The 17,709-nt window shown below is 42.9% G+C and overlaps 1 protein-coding gene across 6 annotated transcripts in view; it reads right to left on the bottom strand.

Annotated features, from left to right (window-relative positions):
• Positions 1–17,709, bottom strand: part of LOC311061035 (myosin heavy chain, skeletal muscle) — a 72,668-nt gene that overhangs the window by 44,520 nt on the left and 10,439 nt on the right. For 2 of the 6 annotated variants that reach the window (XM_084079512.1, XM_084079511.1), the window contains exons 2-5: positions 8,499–8,726; positions 4,271–4,375; positions 2,216–2,302; positions 1,821–1,966 (exon numbers count right to left, since the gene is read on the bottom strand). In XM_084079512.1, coding sequence (XP_083935638.1) covers positions 1,821–1,966; positions 2,216–2,302; positions 4,271–4,375; positions 8,499–8,726 — 566 coding nt within the window. Of the gene's footprint in view, positions 1–1,820; positions 1,967–2,215; positions 2,303–4,270; positions 4,376–8,498; positions 8,727–9,479; positions 9,536–10,188; positions 10,785–17,709 lie in introns of those variants that run through there. The other 4 variants (XM_084079509.1, XM_084079510.1, XM_084079514.1 and 1 more) reach the window with 4 other exon arrangements.

Here is a 17,709-nt window from a genome sequence, read left to right as displayed (position 1 = left end):
AGAGAGAGAGAGAGAGAGAGAGAGAGAGAGAGAGAGAGAGAGAGAGAGAGGGTGAGCAAAGTTGAATGACAGATTTCATTTGGTCCGAGGCGCGCTGGGGATTGTTTGAGACCACAGATCACCATAGCAACAGAGTGAGTCACTCATTTGATTAATGTTCAAAGTGAAGCAGAAGGCCGTGCAGCGTGGGGTCACTGACGTCAAAGAGGAACCCGCTTTCATTTTACAGCTATGTTATTGTTCAGCAATTATAGGGTACGGTATGTGTGTTACTCCTACTGCACCCCTACGGGGTCCATTTTTACTCGGACTTAACTACTTTCAACCTGGCGTCACTATTTTGAGAAGGTCATTATAGGCAAAATCGGTGCCGCGCTATGAGCTTGTATATCTGCTATTTTTGAATAGCCAAAGTATAAATGGTTGTAGCTAAAATCTAAAATGACACATATGCGAAAGAAATAGTGAAAATAGGCAATCTACAAGTTCAAACTACGTCACTATATGTGTGTTTTTCCTGTGTGTGTGTGTGTGTGTGTGTGTGTGTGTGTGTGTGTGTGTGTGTGTGTGTGTGTGTGTGTGTGTGTGTGTGTGTGTGTCTGTGTGTGTGTGTGTGTGTGTGTGTGTGTGTGTGTGTGTGTGTGGAATGGTCCCTGTCTGCGGTTGGTCCTTATTTCCAGGTATAGTATAGTAAATGCCTTTGCTCTCGTGTTACAGAGGGCAGATACCAACTTGTCGGGACCGTTCAATGAGCGCCCGGGGGGCCCTGCCCCTCAAAGTTTAGATAACACAGCTCTGTGCAGACAACCAGAGCTCTTTCGCTTCAAGTCTGGAGCATCACAAGCAATTTAGGTACAGTATTATAGGTCCATGTTGTCGTTTTTACTTTCTGGTTATTGTACCAGATTGGATCAGATCCTGTAATGTAGAAATAGGTAGTTCATAGACTAACTGGAAGTCATGCATACGACATCCAGAACTAGCTTTATTTCTTCAGGGTTTACCCAATAGGACTTCATCTAGTGCATGAGTGATGTTTTATTTTTGTCTCCACCAGGCCGAAGGCGTGGCAGAGATGTTTTGCACCCTGTCCGTCCATCCGTCTGTGCGTGTGTCCGTCTGTCTGTGAACAGCTAATCTCCGGCACCGTCGAGTCGATGGCAGCGAAACTGTGAACGCACACTCCATGGATGCCAGAGCAGAACCTTTGCCCCAAATTTTTCAGTTCGGCCGTTTATAGCGCCACCAGGAGGCCGACTTTTGCTAAACACATTTTCTTGGTATTACTCCTACATATTTTGTCCAAACATCACACAAATCAGCACACAGTATCTCTATCGTCATTAAACAAAACGCGTCTTTCAGATTTTTTATATTCCATCCTGATTGGCTAAGATTGGCTTCCAACGTTTGCAGGTTTGGTCCGTTTTTAACAAAATACCTCAAATAATGAACAACAGTGTGCGATTTCCATGACATTATGCATGCACATTCCCACTGGCCCGAGGAAGAAATGCCACTTGAAATTTTTCAAATCAGCCTCATGGTGGCACTATAACAGGCTGATTCGTGTTCTTTTAGTTGAAATAGTGACATCTGCTGGGCCATTAATGGGAACCGCATGCTGATAATGACCTATTTAGCCTCAAATCCAGCGGAGCTTGCTTGACGCTTGGTTCGTATGGACGCTCGGCCAAGCCAGAGGCAATGCGGAGGATTCAAACCCCACAGTCTCTGCGGTGGCGGACAGGAACTTTAGTTAACATATTAAGCGGTCACCACCAGTCCATGTGTGCACTTGACTTAAATAATTGACTGACTTTCTCATGAGCTCCTCCAGGCTGCTCCTCATCTTCTCCATCTCTCCCAGACTCTCCAAGGTGGACCTGCTGTCTCCCTCCAGCCTCCTCCTGCTCTTCTCTAGCTCCGCGCGCTGCCGCCGCTCCGCCTCCAACTGGTACTCCAGCTGACAATGCAAAGGAGAAAAATACATGTGAAATAAATGTGGTTTTACTTCGTTTTTAATTAACACATGCGAAGCCATTTCATAAATTGGGTCTGAAAGCAAGCCCTCATCACGCTTACATCACAGTCACAATGCATTAACCACTGTCTAAAATCAGTGAAGCGAGTGTGTGTGGCATCTGCTGAACACTGGGATAAAGCTATACGAGGACACATGGACGACACAGAAGAATATCAACAATGAACTCACTTCTTCGGTCTGCATCTGCATCTTGGCCCTCTCCTTGGTCAGAAGGTTCACCTTCTCCTCCTCGCTCTGCAAGTCCTCAATGGCCTGCTGTTGTTGGGGATGAAACAAGATGGCTGAGGCTGGTCGGCACATGTGTCCCTAAATCACTACCCCCCGCCCCCCCCCCCCACGAACCCCTTCGCTTCACACGCATCTGTCAGCCACATTCAATGAGAAGATGGGACTTCGTTTACTTGAATGGAAAATGTATGTAAAGAGAAGAGTGATCCCCTGTTTCATCAGAGAGCCCTCCCTTTCTCTCCGTCAGTGCGGTACAAATGAGTTTGGGCCATCTGGTGAAAAAAAAAAGGATTTCTTTAGCCAAACAAACCGAAACAGCTGTACAAGTTTATCTAATGATTATAAAACCTTCAGAAGTTTCTTCCACAATCTTCCCTTTGTATCCCGGGCTCCATCCATAACACAAGACATGTTCAATAAACAGTAGGATGATAATGGGACTGATTCTAAATTGCCGTCACAAGTTACATCGAGAACCAGGCTAGCTACCGTTGGTCAAGGCATCTGGCAAACATTATGGCACGGGGGGGCCTCTTATAGTAGTCGCCATAGAATGTGATGAGGTTGCAGGGGCCCGGGATTTACTGTTTGAAGCGTGTGTAATACTTTGGAAAGCACAGCGGGGCCCGGGTGTGAGTGTGTACGTGTCCGTGCGTGTGTGGGTGCGTGCGTGCAGATAGGGAGGACATTTATCATAAGTGCCAGTTTTGGCTCGGTCTCATATGGTTCCACTTTCCCCACGTTTCGCTCCAGCAGCGAGAGAGAAAGACATCACACCACGTCGTACGTTAACAAATGTGACAAATCTATGAGTTACAACAACTCACACCCATAAGACCAAAAACCTTCACACTGCTTTAACCCATTAAAACCGGGAAAGCATCGGTGTCTGTCATTTTTTAGATTTTTAGCGTTGGCTTTTCAAAAATAGCAGATATACAAGTTCACAGCGCGTCACTTCGTGCCGCGCAGCGAGCTTGTACATCTGATATTTTTGGACATTTTCGAAAAATATAAATAAGTGTGAGAACTACTGATTTAGAAGGCATTAGTGATTTATTTATTTTTCCACACATTTTTATCCCACGATTTTGTAACCCATTTTTCACCCAGTGCCAATTGCCTAAGCTTGTAATCCTGGGCGCTACTCTCCCTCTGCCAGCCTAGGGAGGGCCCCGAACTGAGCTCAAATGCATGAGGAGTGAGCAAGCCGCTTCTTGTCACCTGACGGGGGGGGGGGGGGTTCCCCGGTAGGACGTAGCGCGTGGAAGGAACACGTTATTCCAACCTCTTCCCCTCCATCAGGCGCCCCGGCTGACCAGGGGGAGGTAGTATAGAGATCAGGATTACTGCATGTTTTTTGTGAGGGTACCTACCCAATAGGTAGGTTCTCAAAGTGGGGTCAAAGTGGGGTCCGGGGACCCCAGGGGTCCTTGAGGGAGTTCCAGGGGGTCCCCAGCTAAATTGACCCTTATGGGTTTGTAACTCAGAGTGTACAAATAGAACCAAATGATTCCATTTGTACACTCTCAGAGATAAATTAACATTGATTTTACAATATAAATCGGGGTCCCAGAGATAGAAATGCCATTAAATGGGGTCCGTAGCCTAATGCATGTCAAACTGGGGGTCCTTAAAATTTAAATGGTTGAAAATCACAGCTAGCTTTTCAAATGGGGGTCCACAGGCTAATTAAGCGTCAATTTGGGGGTCCTTGACATGAAAACGTTTGAGAACCACTGCCCTAGGGGACACGGGGAGAACATGCAAACTTCCACACAGAAAGGGCCCTTTAGAAGGCATTAGTATAATGGGCCACAGGTCTTAATGGGTTAAAAGCCACTCAGTACCATAACCCTGAAGAGGACAATCATGTTGGAATGCTCCCACAATGTCCAACTGGTTTGGTTTCCCCGTCCCGATCAATGACCCTTGACCTTTGGCCTTCCAGGGACCCCTGCGGCGGTTGTGTTATGGTGTGTTTGTGTCTCTTACCTGGCTGAGCTCCACCAGATGTTCTTTCTCCTTCTGGAGCTTCTGCACCAGCTCATCTCTCTGGGACAGCTCCTCTGATAGCCTCCTCACCTCTGTGTCAGAAGACTGTGCGTGTGCGTGTGTGTGTGTGTGTGTGTGTGTGTGTGTGTGTGTGTGTGTGTGTGTGTGTGTGTGTGTGTGTGTGTGTGTGTGTGTGTGTGTGTGTGTGTGTGTGTGTGAGAGAGAGAGAGAGAGAGAGAGAGAGAAAGAGAAAGAGGGGGGAGACAGAGAGAGAGAGAGAGAGAGAGAGAGAGAGAGAGAGAGAGAGAGAGAGATGGGGAGGTCATGCAGAGACAAACCCAGAGCAGAATATGAATCACTAGGGATTATAAAGACATTGAGACAGCAGGCTTGAACATGTTATAAAGTGTATATGAATTCATATCCTCTAATAATATTGATAATGAAAAGTCAAATGAGTTCATGTTAACATTTAGTCACGTTTATTTTTTAATATGTTAATAAAAACCTTTTTTTTTTTGCACTTTCGAAATCACAAAGATTTTTTTTTTTAAATGAATTTCAGATTAAAATACAGCAAAAAATAAACAAGTTAGTTAGTTGTGAAACTCATAGAAAAAAAGGGAAAATCTTGCTTTTATCACAATTTGTCTGTTTCTTCCACATATATCATCCAGAGAATTAGGTCTTATTCAGTCCATTCTGAGAGAGTGCTAATGTGGGATTTATACTTGGTTTTGCATCGTGTCGCACACCCAAGTATAAATCCAGCCTAAGTATTTTCCCTGTGCGGAAACAATAACGACGCGATTGTGAAACAGTGATTCCGATCTGTACGGCTTCGTCAGCCACACCGTAAAAAACAATGATATATTTTACGACTAAACACATGTCACTACCCAAACTTTTTTTTTTTCTTCTAGTCAACATCAAAGTCTTCCTCATGCATGTGGCATTCCTGCTCTTCATTTGAAACAACCAGGACCTAATGAGACAAGCGTGGATGTTTTGGAAGCTGTCAGAGGTTTCCACCACACATGTGTGCCAGTGATGTTAAGTAACTAAGTAACATTTACTCAAGTACTGTACTTAAGTAAAATGTTGAGGTATTTTTTACTTTACTGGAGTATTTCCAACTTTCGGTACTTTTACTTCTACTCCACTACATCTCGGAGGCAAATATTGTACTTTTACTCCACTACAATTATTTGAAAACATACACTAACCACTTCAGCCCTATATACAGTACATTTCAGCCATTTGAAAATAGACGATCTCTGTCAGACCCATTGTGAGCTTGTAGATCTGCTATTTAAAAAAAGATTTTTTCACATTTGAAAACTTGGGAAATGGGACATTCTGCACAACGCGTACTTTTACTTTTGGTACTTTAAGTACATTTCGATACCAATACTTTTGTACTTAAACTTAAGTAAATCTAGTAGTATTTCTACATTGCAGTATTGATACTTTTACTTAAGTAAAAAATGTCAGTACTTTTCCCACCACACATGTGCATGAGCCAGTGGGGGTGGATGAGAGAGAGAGAGAGAGAGCAGAGAGCAGGAGGAGAGGTCAGCGAAACATCATGGGAAGAGTATTTCTACTTACTTGTTCAAAGAAAAAAAAGAAGAAAAAGCAAAAAGAAAAGATGAATTATTCACATAATAGCCATGATACATCCTTCAGAACAAATGGCTCATTGTGCTCTGTTCAAACAATTTGCCCCTGTAGGAAAACTATAAATAAATCATGTCCATTCAGAGTAACTTGGATTACAGTAACAAATACCCCTAGACATTTAACATAAAGTCATGTCAGTTTCATGCCTCAGAGCCATGTGTCACATGGGGGCAGGCCTGGTCTTGTTGATTTTTCCCTCACAATCTTTCCTTTAAAACATCTTTTACCACACCGAAGGTTTCACATCACTGGGGAATTTAAGAACGCGCTTCCTTCGGAGGCGTACGCCAGGATCAAATTGCGAATGGTGGTTAAGACAACATGTAAAAGGAAAGATACAGAAATATGTTGTGATTGAAACCGCTGCCTTCCTGCAAACAACGAATGCCACACACAGGACTCTTCTTTTTTTTTTCTCCACTGGCACAGGTCTTGCGGTGAAAATGCAGTACATTCTTTTAAGCATTCTTGAACCAAGATAGCATCTTAATCCCATAATACACCTCAATTAGATAGATAGAAAATACTGCTGAGGGATGGTAACAGTAGATGTCAAAGCAGCCTCTCTGCTTGTTACTCTCTCTCAGTCTCCACAGACAGGAGACAGGAGCCTTCGTAATGGGCCGTACAATGGCCCGGCGTCCCTTCGGGGACGAGCACGAGGAATAGAATCAATGGGGAGACGCTATGAACGCTGTGAATTCCGCACGGTGGTGTCCTGCACGCGGTAAGTAGGTCAGAGAAGAGAGACAAAATAATGGCACACGTACTGTAGCTACCTTATGCTCCCCCTCTGTCAAATTCTATCCAATAAATACAACAAAAATACACAAAAAAAAACTAAAAGATTATGTTCTTATTCTCTAGAGAGTTGTCTTTCTTTAAAGGGATAGTTCACCCCCAAAATGACTTTTTTTCTATCTATTCGTCACTCCATGGAAACTTGAATTCATGGATATGTTTTTGTTTTTGTCGCATTCCTAAGCCATAATTTGATGACTGGCAGCTGTTCCGGCAGGAGACACAAAGAGTCTCCTTTGTGTCTCCTACCGGAACGCTGCCTACCGGTCCGCTGGTCATGAAATTATTGGCTTAGGAATGCGACAATATCCTTGAATTCAAGTCTCCATGGGGTGACTAATCGATAGAAAAAAAGTATTTAACTATGCATTAACTATCCCTTTAACCATCTCCCTCATTCTGTACAGACTGTCCTCAGCTATATGTCTTGTTGTCCTGCGGGATGCTATAGACCATATTCACACGGCGGCCATATTGGAATTTAACATTGAAAGTGCCGCCACCCGGGGTGGCTACTTTCATTGACTTCATAGAAACATGGCCACCGTGTGAATATGGTCTATGACAGTGGTTCTCAAAGTGGGGTTTGCGGACCCTCTCAGGGTTCCTTGAGGAAGGCTCAGGGAGGCCCCAGCTAATTAGTTAATATACTGCAGCTGCATCAAAATCAGTTCAACCACTTTAACTCTATATATGTCCAGATATTTGAAATGAGCCGATCTTGAAAGAAAATATGAAGAATTTGGAATATTTCTGAAACATTTTAACAACAGAAATCTTGTACGTGGGGTCCCTGGCACAAAAGGATTGCAGATGGGGGTTCGCGGCCAACATTTTATTTGGGGGTTATTCACATGAATACGTTTCAGAAAGCCTGCTTTATACTTTATACGACGCTGGTGTTGTATGCCGGAAATACGGGGCTGCCGATGGCGCATACCACATATAGGCTCTACTGCGTGTCGCAGGTTTGATTCCTGAGCCCGACGGCCTTTGCTGCATGTCACTCCCTGTGTTTCCTGCTAAACTCTACTGTACTATCTATCTGAATAAAGGCTGAAAAGCCCCAAAAATATCAACAAAAAAAAAGATCTGCTATTAACTCATTCAATCTGGAAACGCATATGCTGTGTCATTTTAGATTTTTAGATAGAACCATTATTTTATACTTTGGCTATTCAAAAATAGCAGATATACAAGCTCATAGCATGGCACCGAGTGCTGCACTACGAGCTTGTAGATTTTTTTTTTTTAATCGTGAAAACATTTTTAACTCAAAACTTTGCTTCTGAGGGTTCTACAAAATGAATGTCTTCTAAATCTATTAAACATTTTTTTTTCTTTTTTAAGTATGTTGCTTTAATATCAGTGGTTCTCAAACATTTTTCATGTCAAGGACCCCCAAAATGATATGTATTTGTCCGCGGACTTCTCAAAATGTTTTGTTCCAGGGACCCCCAGAAGCAAAGATTTGAGTTAAAAATGAATACATTATATTCAAAGATTTGCACACATTTTCACGATTTTGTTTTCAAAAAGTGCCGCGCTATGAGCTTGTAGATCTGCTATTTTTTTTAACAGCCAAACAACATCTAAAATGACACAGACGTGTTCCCGGATGTGTTAACGGAGCACGACACCGAGGAGAAGCATAGAGCAAGGGATTGTGCGAAGGAGCGAGAGAGAGAAAAATAGAAAAGTGCTGGACGAGGAAGAACCAACTGTGCATTTTTTTTGATATTACCTGTTTGTCCCTCTCCGTGGCGGTCAGGGCGTTCTCCAGCTCGTCCAGGTCCCGCCTCAGGCTGCCGCACTCCGCCTCCAGCCTCTCCCGGTGGAGCGCCAGCTCGGCCGAGCACGCCTCCTCCTCGTCCAGGCGCTCGGACAGGCCCGACACCTCCAGCTCCAGCCCGCGCCGGGCCTTCTCCAGCTGGGCACAGCGCTGCTCCGACGCCTGGGCGCTCTCCTGCTCCTGGCCGGAGGAGGAGGAGGTGGGGGTGAGGAGGACATGATGAGGTGGTTTGGTTTCAGATAAAGGAATATACCGTGTGTCATGCAATATGATTCTTTCTGCATGTTATATGCGGCAAAAGTGTGTGTTTGACCCCCATTCAATCTGGGAACGCATCTGTGTCATTTTAAGATGTCTTTGGCTATTTAAAAATAGCAGATCTACAAGTTCGGTGCCGCGCTATGAACTTGTAGATCTGCTATTTTTGAAAAGTCGTGAAATTGTTTGCAAATCTTTGAATATATTGTATATTTTTTAAAGCGAACATTTGTTAAATATTTTTGTTCCAGGGACCTCCAGAAGCAAAGATTTGAGTTAAAAATGTTGTTTGAAAAAAAAAATTATACTGTATGTATTCAAAGATTTGCACAAATGTTGAAGATTTTTCAAAAATAGTAGATCTATGAGCTTGTATATCTGCTATTTTTGAATAGCCAAAGTATAAAATAATGGTTATGGCTCAAATCTAAAATGACACACAGATACGTTCCCGGATTGCATGGGTTGAAAAGGAGGTTGGAAGCTTGAGAACGACTGACATAATAAATATCAGAGGTTAAGGCAGAAAGCCAAGGTGAAAAAGGGAGTAGATAAATTGGAGATATGAAAAGGAAAACAGTTTAGACTCAAGGAGACATTTAAGGAACATTTCTGTACAGAGGATAAAAGCAAAGGCAGAGAGATACAGTAGCAGGCTCATATTTGAATTCTTACCATAGGCTATGCTACAAGCTGCAACTTATCCTCCCCCGAGTCAAATACGAAACGTTTGACTCATTAGCCTGCCTCCTCGTTAATATAATGCAGCTCTGTGACGTGTGGACCGGACCCGATAAGCAGGTTCTACTGAGCAGTACATCATTTTGTCAAAAAGGGCTGATTGTGAGAGTCTGTTGCGATTACCACTGTTTTCTTATGAACCGGTCATCATGGGCAAGGCATCTGCAGTCGGCTAATAACATACCCAAATATGTGGGCAAATTCATCATATCATCAGTGGACTACATTTCCATCTGCATTTATTTCCATAAAAGTGCTTGGCTTGTGCTCTTAACCGAGACTTTGCTTTTTAAAATTGATCTCGGCCAATACCGTTCTTACTTTGGTGCACTGGGCCCCAAGTTATTTGCACCGTATGACCGTGTCACCATTCACCCTTAACCCTAGAACAGGTGTAGGCAGGTAGGACGTGTTCATTCATGACTTCTGCATTAGGCGCACAAGTTGTAGGTGCACACACACACACACACACGCACACACGCACATACACATAAACACGCACACGCACACGCACACGCACACGCACACACACACACACACACACACACACACACACACACACACACACACACACACACACACACACACACACACACACACACACACACACACACGAGAGAGAGAGAGAGAGAGAGATACCCACAGCTGCTAGTCTGTGCTCCAGTGCGGCGCTATAGCTATCCCAGTCCAGGTCTTCTGGTGGTTCTGGTTCCGGGCCAGGTTCCACCTGCAGCTGGTTCCCATTGGCCTCCTCTGAGTCGTCAGAGAGGGAGTGGCAACGCTGCCGGCGCCTCGCAGACATCGCCTCCATCTCACTTTATCTTGTATACCGTAAAACGCCTCGTACTGTACTGTACACACCTCACCTCTGTGGTAACCCAACACCTCACCTGCACTGCCTTGATTCTGACGTTGGAAGACAAACTTACTGTACTCCTGCAACACTCCCCTTTGGCTCCACTTTGACTGGCTAAAAGAAAGTTGGATGTTCTGGATTGTTGTTGTTGTTGTTCCACTTCCCTTGTTACTGTAAAGGTATCCCACTCTTGTTCCGGTCAGCCGATTCCTCTCCAAGCACTCCTCTTCCTCGCTGCGTGCCGTGCATACAGCTCTGGAAACACTCTGCACACCTGCCCCGTTGCCTCCCACAGCTCCTTAATCTGTCAGCCTGCACGGTTCTTTATCTCCCCCTCTTCTCATGCTCTTTCTCTACTCTAAGCCCACCATCCCACACCCCCTTCTCTTTTCATATACTAATACTATGCTGCTGAAATCCAAACATTCTTCGTCAACCTCTCTTCTACCTCGCCTCTCTCTATAAGCCTCCGTCCCGCTATACCCACTACAGCTCCCTACACACACACACACACACACACACACACACACACACACACACACACACACACACAGTTACTCAGCGCAACTGGCAGCTACCCCGTCCACTCTCAATGCTGAACCAATACCAACAACAACCTGTCCTCTCTCTCTCCTCTGGCTCCCAAAACAGGTGTCTCTCTCCCCAGTTTCCCGGGATCCAAGTGTCTCCCAGAGGGACGCTCGTTGGTGTAGGATGTCAGGTCACACACACACACAAGCAAAGGAAAAGTCCTTGGACGTTTGTGCCGTTCTCTTCCCAGAAACACAACCCTTAAGCTCCACCATCAAAGCCCTTCGGCTGCACCACACAAAGACGTTGGAATACAAGGCAGTATTCCACAGTCAGAAATGCACTTTTATTCTCTTGTGTCCATGTTAAAATTGATATAAAGTTCTTGCATGCCCACGCCCACATCATTCCCACAATGCCACGCCATTCATCTTAGCAAGAACAACGGAGCATATTGTGCTTTAGATGTAAAGCACAGCTGATTTTCTTGTATGAAGCCACCCGGACTTGCATGACTAGTAGACTAAGCATTCGATATCTGAGGTAAAACATCAAGCAGCGATGCGGGCAGAATCATTATTAGGTATTGTATTGCATTACAAACAACTATGCAGGTACTTCCGTGAAAACACAATGGAGACACCAAGACAAACTCCAACATAGTCACAAGCGTTGACACATGATTTATTTCTCTCTTTTTTTTTCTTTTTTTAAATACTTCCTTCCCACAAACTTTGGAAGCCAATTATAGCCAGTAAAATTAGAAGGCAAACTCTGGTACACTCCAGAGATAATGTGTAGTGATTTGTGTGAGTATTGGCCAAAATTTTTAAGAGTAGTAGAAAAAACTGGGGGAAATCTAGTTAGGCGGAAATGGGAATGGCCTATACTGTATGCTATGGGGAGTTGTGCCATGATCCCCAAAGAATATTTTGATTGTATCTATGGTTCAAGAGTTATATGAAACACTTTAACCTGGTATAGTGTCACCATGAGGCCAACCAGCGGTTTCCAAGATTAGCTGCGCACAGACAGAAAGAAACACAAACACACAAACAAAAACATCATCTCTGCCTCCCGGCCTTCCAGCTTGGCGGAGATATTGTACTGTAGACTAGAGCATCCTGTCTGACAAGACCAGAGTGTCCAGAAGTATACTGTTGTGTTGTATGGCAATGGAGCCTGACCTCTCTTGATTATATAAAGCTAAAATAGCACAGGATCTAAAAATGACCAGAACTGGATCCAGTTGAGGATAAGCACCCTGCCAATACCACTGGCCCATGGAAGGCATCCAACCACAAAAACACTAAAACAAAAGTTTTTCTGAGAATTCTTTTTCTCTCTCTCTTTCTCTCATTTCCCCCCACATTTTATTTTGACAATGTGGTCAGAATTCTTGTGCAGACAGGCAGCACAGTGGAGTCTGTTCATGGCCGTCCACTAACTCCCACATGAGCTAAAGAAGCTAGAGACACTAAGCAAGCCCAGACTGCCTCAACAGACATCACTTCCATCCAACACTAACACTATTTCTGACCAGGGTGACTGCCAAAGACTAGGCTAACACTTTCAATGTGACCTTTAGGGGATTCGATCACAACAGGCTGCATTAGCTAAGACGTGTGTTCATAAGTCACACTGAGCATGGCATTGTGACGGATCATCCAAACCACCTCGTGGAGTATTAGAAGAGCTTGTGTTGTGTTCAGAAGTATGAATAATCTAGAGACCATTGACTGTACAGTACGTAACAAATAAACAAACTATAACACAGCCTTGTTCAGCCCCAGTCCAGATAAATTGTTATTCTTCACCACCACAATGACATACATTTTAAAATAAGGCACAAATGCGTATAAGAATGAAAATAAAAACAAATCTTGGAAACAGAAACAGCCTCTCACAGCCAGTGCCATTTTAGGTTACATATTCTTTGAGATTTTTAGCGGTTAACAAACAACTTCAGGGTGCAATTCCACCCCCATTGGACCCTGAGGATTGCATGAGAACAGGACATTCGGAAACAGATCCAACCAATGAGCCCTCACTTTACTGTGTGGATGCACCAAATTGGCGATGTTTATTATTATTATCATGTCTGGTAATAAAGAATAAGAATAAGTTACATCTACTGTATACATTAAACACAGAACCAAAATAATAACTTAAGTCTACCCTGCTCTCTTCTGTGTTTTACTTGCCTCTCCTCTCCCACCAATTTCCCAAAGCACTTCTAGAATGAAATCTCTTCACAGTCTCAAATATGCTCATTGCATTTTACATCACCTGAATCGAGTCATTTTTTCCAGATGTATCTGTCAGTGCTAAACTTAGATTAATATTGAAAGGAATTGCCCAGGATACTAATTACAGGTAATAACGTGAAGACATACAGTAGGTGTAGTGATGATGACAGGGGAGGAAAGTGCTCTGGATGCACAGACGATTACTCCCCTGACAAAACTTCACTCACCTCCTCAGACTCCACCTCACCCCCGAGCACTCCTCAACTCAACTCAGCTCAACTTTGTAAATCCTTCTGTATAAGAGTGTCTGCTAAATCAGTGGTTCTCAAACCTTTTCATGTCAAGGCCGTGGACCCCCACCTGAAAATATGTTGTGCCAGGGACCCCTAGAAGCAAAAATTTGAGTTAAAAATGTTCGCCTTTTAAAAAATAATATTTAAAGATTTGCACACACAAGATTTTTCAAAAATATCAGATCTACAAGCTCATAGCGCGGCACTCTATGTCGTGCTATGATCTTGTATATCTGCTATCTTTGAATAGCCAAAGTATAAAATATGGATAAAGGGGTTAAAAGTATTGTGACGCTTTATTAACACATTTTTCTGGGGACCCCCTGGTATCCCCCCAAGGACCCCGGACCCCACTTTGAGAACCAATGTGCTAAATGATGAATTGAGTACAATGGACCACAATGGAAATAGCATAATTTTTGACTGCACTGCCCGTACTGTTAATAACCAACCATGTTAAAAGTATTCAATCAATAAACATGCTTCAATTGTAAAATGCTTAAATTGTCATTTAAAAAAAATGGCATTGAAGCACGTCATTATCTGAGCCATAAATAAAACATTTGAACGTATTGCACAGGAGTCAGAAGACCAACACAAACGTGACTGCCAGGCCAAGGCACTCAATTATCTTCTCGTGTGTCTAATGTGTATACACTGATTCCTCTGCTGCCAAAGCCATCATGTGCAACGCTGAATGGTCTGAATGCTCATCTCTCCGAGCTCCTTCTTAATACTGTCTTCTCCACATGCTTCTCTGCTTCCCTCCTGTTGCCCTTGAACGTCTAAACTCAATCATTTCCTCTACCCACTTGTCTCTGTTCTCTCCATCTGCATCCACCTCTCCCAGCCATCTCTTCACACCAGAGTCAAAGGGTCCCAGAAACCCTCCAGACTATAAGGTTTTTTTCCACACGGCTAAACTGGGGCATCTGGATCGCTCTGGAGGACTGAGAGAGCACTCCACATTTATTTCACATTAGCTGTAATTGTATAGATAAACAGTGCACTCCTCTCTTCTGTCTGTTTATCTTCCTGCATTCGGAAGATGCTACTGAAGCATTTAGGATCCCCCTTGTTGTAAACGTTGCTGTTTTTTTGTCGTCGATTTGGAAATGCTGTGATCATGGGAATTTATGCAGGTCATTGGGTTTTTCTGAGGCCCAATGAAAAATGAAAGACTGGACTGATCAGGACATGATCTAACACACTGCACACACACACACACACACACACAGACACACGACTGACATTCATTATGAGGGGTGTCAGTCTGGCAGAACAGAGGGACAAACCTCTCCCTGGAAACCTGGACAGCTTCCTGCAGCCAGCGAGCACCAAATAGCTCTCTGACAAGAGGGTCACATTTCTCACTGGAGTCAAAAAATCTGAAAAGCTCCAACGTATGAATTATGTTGCCTGGTTCCGTCTCCTCCACAGATTAACTTTATTATTTATAGTTGGCTGATCTCAGAAGTGAAAAAAAACAAAACAAAAGCTACTATAGGCAGAGCCAGAGAACACCTGGTGATTTCGATAAAAATGTAATGGTTGGTTTAAAAAGTGTTGTTAAAAAGGGGTAGGGAAGAGTTGCACTTATCGAGGCTTCATAATTGAAATTTGTGGACTATGTGGACTCACTGAGGATGAATCAGCAGAGGAAGAAGTACTACTTAGGACCACTTCACCCATTTTAAACATATCTTCATATAATTGGTTCATCACTAATGCTCATAATAATATGGTACAATTTTTGTCTACTTGGTCCATGTGTCAGAGGAGGGCTGTGGACAGTTCAGAAACCTGCCTACCAGTGACATCATCGATGGGGAATCCAAGCTAATAGAAACCCCAGGCTTTCCATTCCTGGAAAGTTAGCATGCTACAGTATAATAATTCAATATTCAATAAATCTTGTTTGAAATGACCAAACCTGCCTACCAATGATCAGCTACTTTCGTATAAAATAGTGGTTGATTGGTTAATTTATGTTTCGTAATAATAAACTAAATCTACAAAGTAACTTGTAACCAAGGTTTTCAAATAACTGTAGTGGAGTAAAAAGTACAATATTTACTTCTGAGATGTACAGTACATATATCCATCGTGTGTGGCCAGCTTAGATTATCAATGCTCAGTATTTAAAAAATACAACCCACGTTATCATCTAAAATTCTTAATCACTTTCAACCTGGCGTCACTATTTTGGTCAGGTCATTGTAGGCGAAATGATGAAAAGCTCACGTGAGCTTGTAGATCTATTATTGAAAGTATGAAATCAGCCTTAAAATGCACCACCAAGTGATATTCCACATTGAGTTTTATTCTCATGGCTGTAATCATGTTGTCACATTTTTCAAATAGTTATTATGTAACATTATGGAATGGAACTTGCATAAGGGCAGAGGATTTAGCGTGGCAGGCAGGCAGGAAAGGGAGAAGGAGAGGGGAGCAGTGCTTACTGCCAGTGTTTGGAGAAAGTACTCCGGGGTTTCCCAGGGGATTTAGTCATTACTGGTGCTGAGTGCCTTAACAGACCCTTCAGATGGCTTCAAAAGAAAGCACTGGAGAAAAAAGAAATCAAAGAATTGGACCACATGCTCCTCTCGCTCTGTATTTTACTGCTGTCTGGTTCTGACAAATCAAACTGTCATTGAGATTTGAGAATCGCTTGTGGCCATCTGTTGGTGCCACTGGATATATCTGTACTGTACTGTATGAGGGTAAATGGTAAATGGTGCATTTATATAGCGATGCTATCCGAAGCGCTTTACATTGATTGTGCCATTAACCCATTCACACACACATTCTTAAACCGATGGTGGAGGAAACCATGCAAGGCTCATCGGGAGCAATTAGGGGTTCAGCGTCTTACTCAAGTACTGCACTTAAATGGATATTTCACTTTCAAAAAAACTTTTCGTAATTTTATCGTCTACTCAGGCCTTTGTGAGCCCCCCAGACAGTTTTTAAGATGCTTTATTCAATATTTAGATATTTGGTATTCATTTTATCAGACACGCCACAAATGAAAAAAGTAATAGAAAAAACACGGCCCCCTCGCGTATCAGGGGGCGGTATGAGTCACCAGAACCAAGGACGGGTGTTTTTGATGAATCTATCATGGTTATAATGGGTTTGTATAGGAAGGGGGCGTGTCTGATCAAATGAATATCAAATATCTAAATACTGAATCAAGCAACTTAAAAACTGTCTGGGGGCTCACAAAAGCCTGAGTAGACGATAAAATGACCAAAAGTTTATTTGAAAGTGAAATATCCCTTTAAGTAAAATTCTGAGGTACTTTTACTTTATTTGAATATGTCTATTTTTCAATACTTTATACTTCTACTCCACTACAGTAGGTGTTTTAGGAAAATAAATCCTGCTGTCTTTGACTTTCTTGAGGATCATCAATTACTTTTGAGCGATTAAAACGGCACAAATGAACAAGCTGTCCTGCAGGAACAGATTTCTCCATACAAACGCTGGCTGGCAGCTGAGCGATAAGGTAAGCATCAAACACCATTACAGCCTAATATGTTGATCCCTGCAACAAAAGGGGGCGTGTCAAAGGGGTTCACCTCACTGTAAAGCACTCAATCAGAGGCATGCCTCAGGAAAGAAAACAGAAGGGCTGGGAGTCAGCCACAGTGGTGGAAGAAGAACGCACATGTTAAATTTACTTGAGTAAAAGTACAAGAGTATTCGCATTAAAGTATACTTCAATACTGAAAGTAAAACTCCTAATTGTGCAGAATGTCCCATTTCAGAAGTTTCCAAATGTATGAAAATGCTTTGACAATAGCAGATCTACAAGCTCACAACGCGTCGCTTTGCGGCGCGTTGTGAGCTTGTAGATCGTCTATTTTCAAATAATGCATTATGTATGTTTTGTAATAATAATCAAAATCTACAAAGTAACTAGTAACTGAAGTTGTCAAATAATTGCAGTGGAGTAAAAGTACAACATTTGTCTCTGAGAAAGTAAAAGTACCTTTTACTTAAAATTAAAATTGCTTAAGTACAGTACTTGAGTAAATGTACTTCGTTACTTTCCACCTCAGCCACCATGAGAGGTCTCATTAAACAAACACACGCACTGTACTGTTTCTCAATAAAACCATCTTCTAGAAATTGGTCAACACAGCAGTAAAAACCACAGAGAGAGAGAGAGAGAGAGAGAGAGAGAGAGAGAGAGAGAGAGAGAGAGAGAGAGAGAGAGAGAGAGAGGG

This window comes from Gymnoscopelus microlampas (assembly GCF_963454915.1).
Source record: "Gymnoscopelus microlampas genome assembly, chromosome: 14".
In the NCBI taxonomy this organism is placed as follows: domain Eukaryota; kingdom Metazoa; phylum Chordata; class Actinopteri; order Myctophiformes; family Myctophidae; genus Gymnoscopelus; species Gymnoscopelus microlampas.
The sequence above is the reverse complement of the archived record's forward strand: the minus strand, read 5'-3'. Positions and strand labels throughout refer to the sequence as shown.